This window comes from Hevea brasiliensis, chromosome 4, assembly GCF_030052815.1.
Source record: "Hevea brasiliensis isolate MT/VB/25A 57/8 chromosome 4, ASM3005281v1, whole genome shotgun sequence".
Taxonomy (NCBI): domain Eukaryota; kingdom Viridiplantae; phylum Streptophyta; class Magnoliopsida; order Malpighiales; family Euphorbiaceae; genus Hevea; species Hevea brasiliensis.
The window spans coordinates 26,304,349-26,313,506 of record NC_079496.1 but is presented as its reverse complement, the minus strand read 5'-3'; the positions used below and the strand labels follow the sequence as shown (position 1 = coordinate 26,313,506).

The following is a 9,158-nucleotide window of genomic DNA, read 5'->3' as shown; positions in this document are numbered from 1 at the left end:
ATTGTGCTGCTATGGTTAAGTCAAGCTCATATAATACATTTTTTATGCGTATTTTAATTAATTTTATATATATTTTAATATAAACATTTGATTTAATATTCATTAATTTAATTATTATATGAACTTAAACTAATATTAGATATAAGTTTGATGACATCCACCTTTTTCTCCTTTAATTTTGCCAGAGAGTGCTTCAATTCCTTCTAATAATATTATTAATTATATATTGCGTACAAGTTATGGCATCACTTTTTCATTTCATTGTCATACATGGCAAAGTGTAAAAATAAAAGAAATTCATTCAATTGAGTTTTTTTTTTTAAATCAATTCTTTAAAATTATTAAATTTTATTTTTTTTTAATTTTAAAAATAAATTATTTTAAAAAATAAATTTATATAAAAAATGACATGATTTTATAAAAATTTAATTCTTTTAATTAAGTTTTCTATTAAATATTCAAAACATCCTCATTTAAGTTATATTTATTTATTTTTTTAAATAAGAATAAAATATGAAAATAAATAAAATCATTTCACTTATCTATTATTCCAAACAATATATTAAAAAGATAGTTTTATTAATAAAAATAAATTAAAGGTACCACAATATTTTACCTCAATAAAAAGATAGTGAAAATTAAAAGCTTTTCTTTCCATATTACAAATCCTATTCAAAGCAAAATAATTAACTCAATACTTGCGCATTTTACTATTTTTAAACTTGATTTTATAAAAAAAAAAAAAATTAAATATTTATATTATTCATTAAATAACAAATTTACAAATTGTAATATATGAATACATAAAATATTTAAGTAAATTAAGATACTTTTAATAGGATTTCTATTTTCCTTAACATATATTGATTAATTTAATTTTTATTTACATAAAAAATTCCTGATAAAATTATATTTCTTAATTAAATAGAATTTGAATTTAAGTAGAAACATAATCTAACCAATTAAATTAAAAATTTATTTAAATAATAATTAATTCTTATATTATTTTTTAACCAATTAAAATACAGGAAAATTTATAATTTAAAGCATCAGCTTATAATTTATGAGTAAAAAATAAATATATATTAAAATTCTTTCATAATTTTCTTTTAAAATATATTTGTGTTTATAAACTTAAAATAGAATTTTAGTAAATTTTTTTCTTTTTTTTTTCAATGATTAAGTCTTGAAATTTTACAATAGACTTAAAAAGTCATCGACAGATGCTTTACAATCAATCATTCCAGAAAACATTTGCATCCTTTGTATTACTATAGCTGCTAGCACAAAGTTACCGATGCTTATTTCCCAGATGCTATCATTGTTTCTTTTTCATATATTTCATTAGATTAATTTTTTTTTTAATTTTAATATATTCTTTTTCAATGATTTTAGAGCTTAAATATTTTATTTTAATTTTAATATCATAAATACTATAAAGTACCTATTTTAAAATTACTTTTAGTTCTTAATATTTAATTAAATTTAGTTTTTCATTAATATAATTAATTTTAAATTATATAACCAATTAAATTTATTTCTCCATTGTTATAACACTAAATTTTCATAGGTATTTTGGACAAACACAATGTCCCTCCCTTCTCACCTTTTTTTATAATATATAGATTGTTATAGATAGATTATAGATTAATTGTATTTTTTATTTTTCACTTATTAATTTTTTTATTTTAGTTAATAACTTAATTTTTTAAAAAAATTTTATATTTAATTGAAGTTATAATATAAATAGTACTAAGAATTATAAATTCATATGAAGTCTAAAATTAAGAATTTTAAATTTATACAAATATTAAAATTAATTTAAATAATAAAAATATAATTATAATTAATTTAAAGAATGATTAGCATTTTTGACAAAGCCAATATTCTCCATTCTCATAAATTTTTATGTTCCATGTATATTAGATATATAATTGGAGACCCTCACCTATAAATATAAATTCACATACATACAGTCTTGAATTAAGCTTGAGTTTTTATTCATATAATAATTAAAAATCAAAGGATTACTATGCTATTTTTTTATTCTTTTCAAGGTTTTAGTCAGCGAAGTAGCTAATTAGTAGCCTATAAGCTCTTTAGCATACTATTGCATTCTTTTTCAGATTAAATATAATAAGCTTTTTTTTTTTTTTATCAAATGAGTGTAAAGACTATGGCATATGGTACAGCTAAGAAGGGGGGGAAGAAAGACTGCAAATCTTTGAATTAAATTTCAATTAGCAAAATGGTTTGCCACATGCAAATGAAAGCTCTTTGATTTTTTCCATAAGATCCTGAATTTGAGGTAGTCAAATTTCCTATACTAAACTTTCTAGTCTATAAATATATAAAACTGTGTAATAACTAATAGATTCTTTCCTTAGAAATGTGTCAAAAGTCAGAGGTGGATTCCCAATATGCATGGCCAAAACAATCATTTGCATGTGCCTACTTGGGGCATCAAATTGTTTTCATATACTAATGCAATTGAATGGAATAAATTATTTTAAAATTTTCAACATATATATTTTATTTAATTGAAGAGGAAAATAAAAAGAAAAGAGCTAAATAGTGAGGTCAAATGGGGCAGCCAATTGTGCAAAAAGATTCTATCACCAATCAATCTTCAAGCAATAGAAGACATGAGTTTGCTTTTAACATATGATAATGCTTAATTAATTGAAAATTTGAAGCTCTTCCTCTTGGCTATAGAATCTCAGAATAGCACACCTAAAAAGGACTTGCTTTCAGTAATGTCCACTTGCTTTTGTCTTTTGGGTCCATAAGAAAACTGCATCTGTTTTAGAATATATTCTGTTCTTATGGTTTTCAATTAAAATCACTTATAACTTATAAAACAATGAGAGGTTTGCAACAATAATATAATATCAATTATTTTTCAATTTTGTCTTGCATTTTAATATTGGATCTTGTGAAAATAATTCAATGGATGCTTTGCATGTGCACACCAAATCCAATGTGAACCATTGTTTATATGTTACTTCAAATATTAATTTCTTTTCAATATTTCTCCCACAGGTTCTTTCTAATGAAGGCTTATATTGTTTCAATACTATAAGAGAATACGGTAACTTATTAACCTTTTTAACATTTAACTCCTCTTTAAAAAATTAAATGTTAACCTTAAAACTAGGGTAACAAAGTGTAATAAATAGAATAACGCCATATTTCATTTAATTTTTTTAATTAACTTTCAGCCAATATTATTAATTATTAAATTATTAATTATTATCTCATAACATTTTATAGAAATAATACTTAACTTTCAATTTTTTTTAACCTTATACTGAACATTTAGGAATGAAAAATTCTGCTTTAATAATAATGCTAAGATATTATAAAATGACCAAGTAAAGTCTAATCTTACTAAATAATCTAATGTGGGATGAATAACTTAAGAAAACACCCACTCAGCTTAGAACTAAGAATCTAGGATGTGTTTGCAGAATTGAAAAAAAAATATCTACTCAATAATCCCGAATTTTATTATATAATTTTCAGCAAAGTAGACCAATCTTTTATGGTGAAGCACAGCACTTCCAATGGACCTCTTGGTTTCTGAAAAGATGGAGGTCAAAAGTTACTTTTTAGTTGACCGTGCAGAACTAATACTTATAATTACTTATTCAGTTTCAGTTAGTTGTTGAGATTCTTCTACTAAATTCCTACTTTCTATGATTTTGGCCATATTCCTTTTGCATTCCCATCTATATAAACAGACCAGCTCCTTCACTTTCCTTGTCACATTCCTTCTCTGCCATTCTTCAATTCCTCACTTGCTGCTAGGCTAGCTCGCCACATTTAAGCAACTGTAAGTTAAAAACTCTTATCTGTTCTGAGTTGTCTATGCATTTTTCAAGTTAAATATATATTTAACTTATGTTGCTTTTCCTTTTATTTCTTTGCAGGAAATGGAATTGCTTGGATACATCATAGTAGCCTTCCTTCTAACAATTTTGAGGACAGTTAAGTGCCAAGGATCTGGGTGGATTGATGCCCATGCTACATTCTATGGAGGGGGTGATGCATCTGGGACAATGGGTAAGAAAAATAAAAAGGAAAGAGAAAACTATATATTTTATTAATTTTATTTACCATCAATTGGGTGCTTTTGCAGGTGGTGCTTGTGGGTATGGGAATCTGTACAGTCAGGGTTATGGATCAAATACTGCTGCATTGAGTACTGCTCTTTTCAACAGTGGGTTGAGCTGTGGAGCTTGCTTTGAGATTAAATGTGTAAATGATAATCAATGGTGCCTACCTGGATCCATTATAATTACTGCTACTAATTTTTGTCCACCAAATTTTGCCTTGCCTAATAAAGCTGGAGGTTGGTGTAACCCTCCTCAGCATCACTTTGATCTTTCTCAGCCTGTCTTCCAACTCATTGCTCAGTACAAAGCTGGAATAATCCCAGTTCAATATAGAAGGTCCTAAATGCCCCATTTCACTGAGATCTTATAGTCATGAAAATGATTTCAGGGCCATAAATTTAACATTGTTTGCTTTTGTTTGTTGGTGAACTACATGCAGGGTTCCTTGCAGGAAGACAGGAGGAATTAGATTCACAATCAATGGGCACTCATACTTTAATCTAGTGCTCATAACCAATGTGGGTGGAGCTGGTGATGTGGTTAGTGTTTCCATAAAAGGTTCTGAAACTAACTGGCAAGTAATGTCAAGGAACTGGGGACAGAACTGGCAGAGCAACTCCTATCTAAATGGTCAAGCCCTCTCTTTCAAGGTCATAACAAGTGATGGACGCACACTCATCGCCAACAATGTTGCTCCCTCCAACTGGGCTTTTGGCCAAACCTACACTGGAGGCCAGTTCTAATAATAAGCTAACCAAAATCATCCTTGTTCCAGACCGTCTAACAGAAAATTTCTTCCTAGTCCTATTATATATATACAAGTTTATTTTTTATATATGGTGTTTCAATGGGGAATTCTTTTTTAAAAAATGACCCCATAGTTATATATGTATGAGTTTGTGTCTGACTTGTAGCTTCAGGTTAAATGTACAAGGCATCTGCCAAGTGGTAAACAGGTGGCTTTTTCCTGAAAGAGACGTTAAAGAGCAAGTTTTTCCCTTTGCATTGGCATTGGTTGAGGTATAACAAGTTGTTGTATTATGTTCTAAAATATATAAAGGAAATAATTAGTTTGTGTTTGTGGTTAATTTCATTTTGTGGGAAACAAAGTCCTTTACTAGTTTACTTAACAAGATTTGGAACTCCTAAATTCGGCAAATTCCCTCAACTCCTTTAAAACTTCCTGGTTAGATGCTGCTTGCACATTCAATTTTAGCAGTTGCAATTCCCACTTGAAATTTGGATATATGTGTGTTAATTTTATTTAATTATTTATATTTGTATACAATTGACTCCAAACTCAAACTTAAAACATTATAATTATAGAAACGACTCCAGTAGTAACTAAGTTAAAGTTCATTGATATATGTTAGTTATTAAAACTTTGATTTTTCCATTGAGTACTCCCTCAGTTCATTTTTTATTTGTCATTTAATATTTTTGTACTGTGATTAAAAAGGAAGTGATAAAATAAATTTTAAGAAATTACACAAACAATTATTATATTTAATAAAGATAAAGATAAAATTAATTAATGCTATTTAATCTTCTCAAAATAATAAATAATAAATAATTATGAATAGAACAACTTCTAAAAAATATAAATAAAAGTGAATGAGAGAAGTAAAACATTATATTTAATATATTTATTTATTTATATTAATTTTACATAGAAAATTATTAATATTATATTAAAAATTATAATATTATATAGAAAATATATTTTTTATATTATTAATATAATATTAATAACAAATATATTTAATAAATTTTAACAATTTCAATATTTTATTCAGAAAAAAAAAACTGTTAAAACTATAAAATTGTCTTTTAAAATCAGTAATTAGTGTTTTTTTATTGTGAAAGATTTATGCATTGCATAAATAAAAGCTTTGGGTTCTGAAATGAATGCATCGGTAAATGGAACTTTGAACTAACAAAAGCTTCACAACTCCAAGAGCATGAGTGCAGGTTATTATAGAAATATAATACTGTTGTTGAAACCTCACTTACAAGTATAAACTTTTAAATAAAGTGGTTTTTTAATATAATATTAAAAATTAAAATATTTAAATTATATTTAATATAATATAATATAATCAATTATATAATATAATTAAAGTTATAATATAATATAATATAATTATTATTATATTTTTATATTTAATTATAAAATAAAAATATAAATAGTATAATATTATAATATTTTTTATCTTAATATTTAATTTATTTATAATATTAATAATAACTATTAGTAGTTAAAGTGATTAGTAATTAAGTGATAGTGTTAATTAAGTGATGATGATGGTAGCAAGATGAGATAGTGACGGTGATAGTGGGTAGGTGGTGATAGAAGTGATAATGACTAAGTAATGCTAGTTGTGGCCAAGTGATGATAGTGATGATAGCAATGATGATAACAAGGTGGTAGTGGTGTGGTAATAGTGATAACAAAGTGAAATAGTGGTGGTGGTAACAGTGATGAATACATATTTTTAATATTTAAAAAAATTTTAAATAAAAAAGAAATATTTAAATTTAAATCGTTAATATTTTATAAGACAAAATAAATGTCTATAAAAAAAATAATTTAGCGCTTTTTAAATATAAATCCATGCTTTATTTTGTAAAAAAAATTTGTATTTTATCATGAACTCTGTTAATAAGAAGGGGGCAAATCTGCTTGACGCCGTCCAAAAAATACTGATGAGACATTAGTTTTAAAAAAATAATAAAAATGAAAGTCCTCTACGACATCGTATTTCCTTCTCCACATATTTGACTCCCTTTATTCCTCTCCACATGCAACGCTAATAATTCCACTTGTAAAAGCCTCTGAAACAAATTTAGGAATGGTTTGGTTTAATTATTGGAGGTTAGTGTCTACTTTGGCTTAATTCAATAACTAAAGACATTAATAAACACTTGATATTATACATTTGACAAGAATCACGTTCGAATCTCTGCTCTCTAATTTCCCGTAGAAAAAATATGGAAGGTTAGTTGATGACTTTTAAACTCTCATAGGTAGATTAACTTATTTAGTAATATCAAAAAATTAGCAAGCACTTTGTTAATTTTAAAAATTTCATTTTGGAGCTATTTTTAATAGGTTAATAACGATTTGATTTTAATTTAAAAAAATGAAATAAGTTGTTCTTATTTTATTTTTTATAATTAAGATATTCATATTAAAATTTATTATGAACAAAATGATAATTATTTGAAATTACTTTTTTATATATAATGAAATTATTTTTGTATTAACTTCCAGTTATTAAGATCGATCAACTGATAATATAATCTTCTTATGGTCTTAAAAGTTGGAATCTTTAGCACTGTAATAACCTAAATTTCAAAATATAAATTTTATAAAATTTTGATGGTATACAAATATTATTTTAATATTATATAACTAATATATAATTTTGTAATACATATATGTTATTTTATTTTAAACATATTTTATGAATTATTTAATAGATTCAATTTTAATTTAAATGATTGATTTTAAAGATTAATATTAAATCAAGATAATTAAGTGTATTTTAATTTTGGTTCTAAATTTAATTTAGTTATTAATTTGATTATTACCATTATTATTATTTAAATCTTGTTAATTGAAATCTATGTAAAGAATAAATGATAATTTTATTTAATTACTTTGAAATTATAATTTATTATTTTATTAATTAGGTATTTAGGATATTTATCTATCAAACTTATTTTAATATTGCATTATTAAATAATAATATAATAAAATAAAAAGAAGAAATGTAAAAGTGTACCTTGAAATTGTTCATGCAGTAAAAGTGTGCCTTGAACAGTGTACAGCTTTCAAAAAAAAAAAAAAGGTATACATGCAGTACACTAGCAGATTTGACAAAAGCTTTAAAAAAAAATGAATTTCGGAACAGCATCTTGATCAGACCCACGATGACCGGTGACCCTCCAGTAGCCATGATCAATGACTAAATATGCAGCAGCAACGTGAAAATAGAGAGAGAGAGAGATGTGCATGGCAACCAACTTCAGGCGCTGATTCTAGCTCCATCCGGCATCGGATGGGCGTGATTCTAGTGGAAATGGCTTCCCCTCACTGCTATCTTTCTTTTCCGACCAACGGAGCTCGATTTGGTGGTCAGAGGATAGAGAACCGAGGAGAGAGAAAATTAGTCTTTTTTCAAGCCTTCCAGTCAGATTTCTGAAGATCCGAGATCACCGATGAACTCAGTGCATCAGGACCTTTGAGATGATACCAACCCCACTCTGATCAAACACTATTTGAAAAAGGCAATCATTTGAGATTTTTGAGCCTTTTCGATTCTCATAAATTAAAAATAATTATATGATAGTTATTAGCAATTTAGGGGCTTCTTTTAGGTGCAATTAGACCGGTAATGGCTCACTGGACTTAGGATCAAGTTTTTTGCCCAATCCGGGTGCCTGGCAGGCTGTCCTAAAAAGGAGTCGTGTTTACAATCATTCTCAGCATTTTCAAGTGTCCCGGTTGCATTTCAGGTAGCAAAATTTATAAAGGTAGTCCCAAACTTAAGTTGTGTAATTTTTACCTTGGCTAAGCTAGTTGACAAATCTGTAAAATATTTCTAACTTAGTTAAATTGAGTGAAATAAATTTAATCAATACAAGGACGATGTAGAGGACCTCCAGAAATATTTTTATAATTTTTGATGTGCTAAAAATAATTATTTGAATTGTAAATGAGTTAGGACTGTTGTAGGCCCCGGATGGGCAGTATAATTATTGTTATGGGTCTGAGGCCCTATATATTGTTGTTATTACATTTTTCTTGTGAGGGGTTCGGTCCAGTTGTAGGAAAAATTCTGTCAAAATTTCGGCAAGACGTTAGAAATTATTCTTGCTTCTTTAATTAAATTAATTGGTTAATTTTGTTAATAAATTGATAGAGGTCATTGTGTCTGTATAGGTGATCCGTGCTGGCTAACCTTTCTTCTCTCCAGTCGGACCAGTTGCAATCGAGTCGATCAATCTATGAGTTGGATATTGATTATTTTTATT

General features: G+C 26.3%; 1 protein-coding gene across 1 annotated transcript; it reads left to right on the top strand.

Moving 5' to 3' along the window:
* Positions 1-3,701: 3,701 nt before the first annotated feature.
* Positions 3,702-5,037, top strand: LOC110654737 (expansin-A1). Its single transcript, XM_058144762.1, has 4 exons — positions 3,702-3,835; positions 3,933-4,065; positions 4,142-4,454; positions 4,558-5,037. Exons 2-4 carry the CDS (start codon positions 3,936-3,938, stop codon positions 4,859-4,861), a joined length of 747 nt encoding a protein of 248 aa, XP_058000745.1. The 5' UTR covers positions 3,702-3,835; positions 3,933-3,935; the 3' UTR covers positions 4,862-5,037.
* Positions 5,038-9,158: the final 4,121 nt, after the last annotated feature.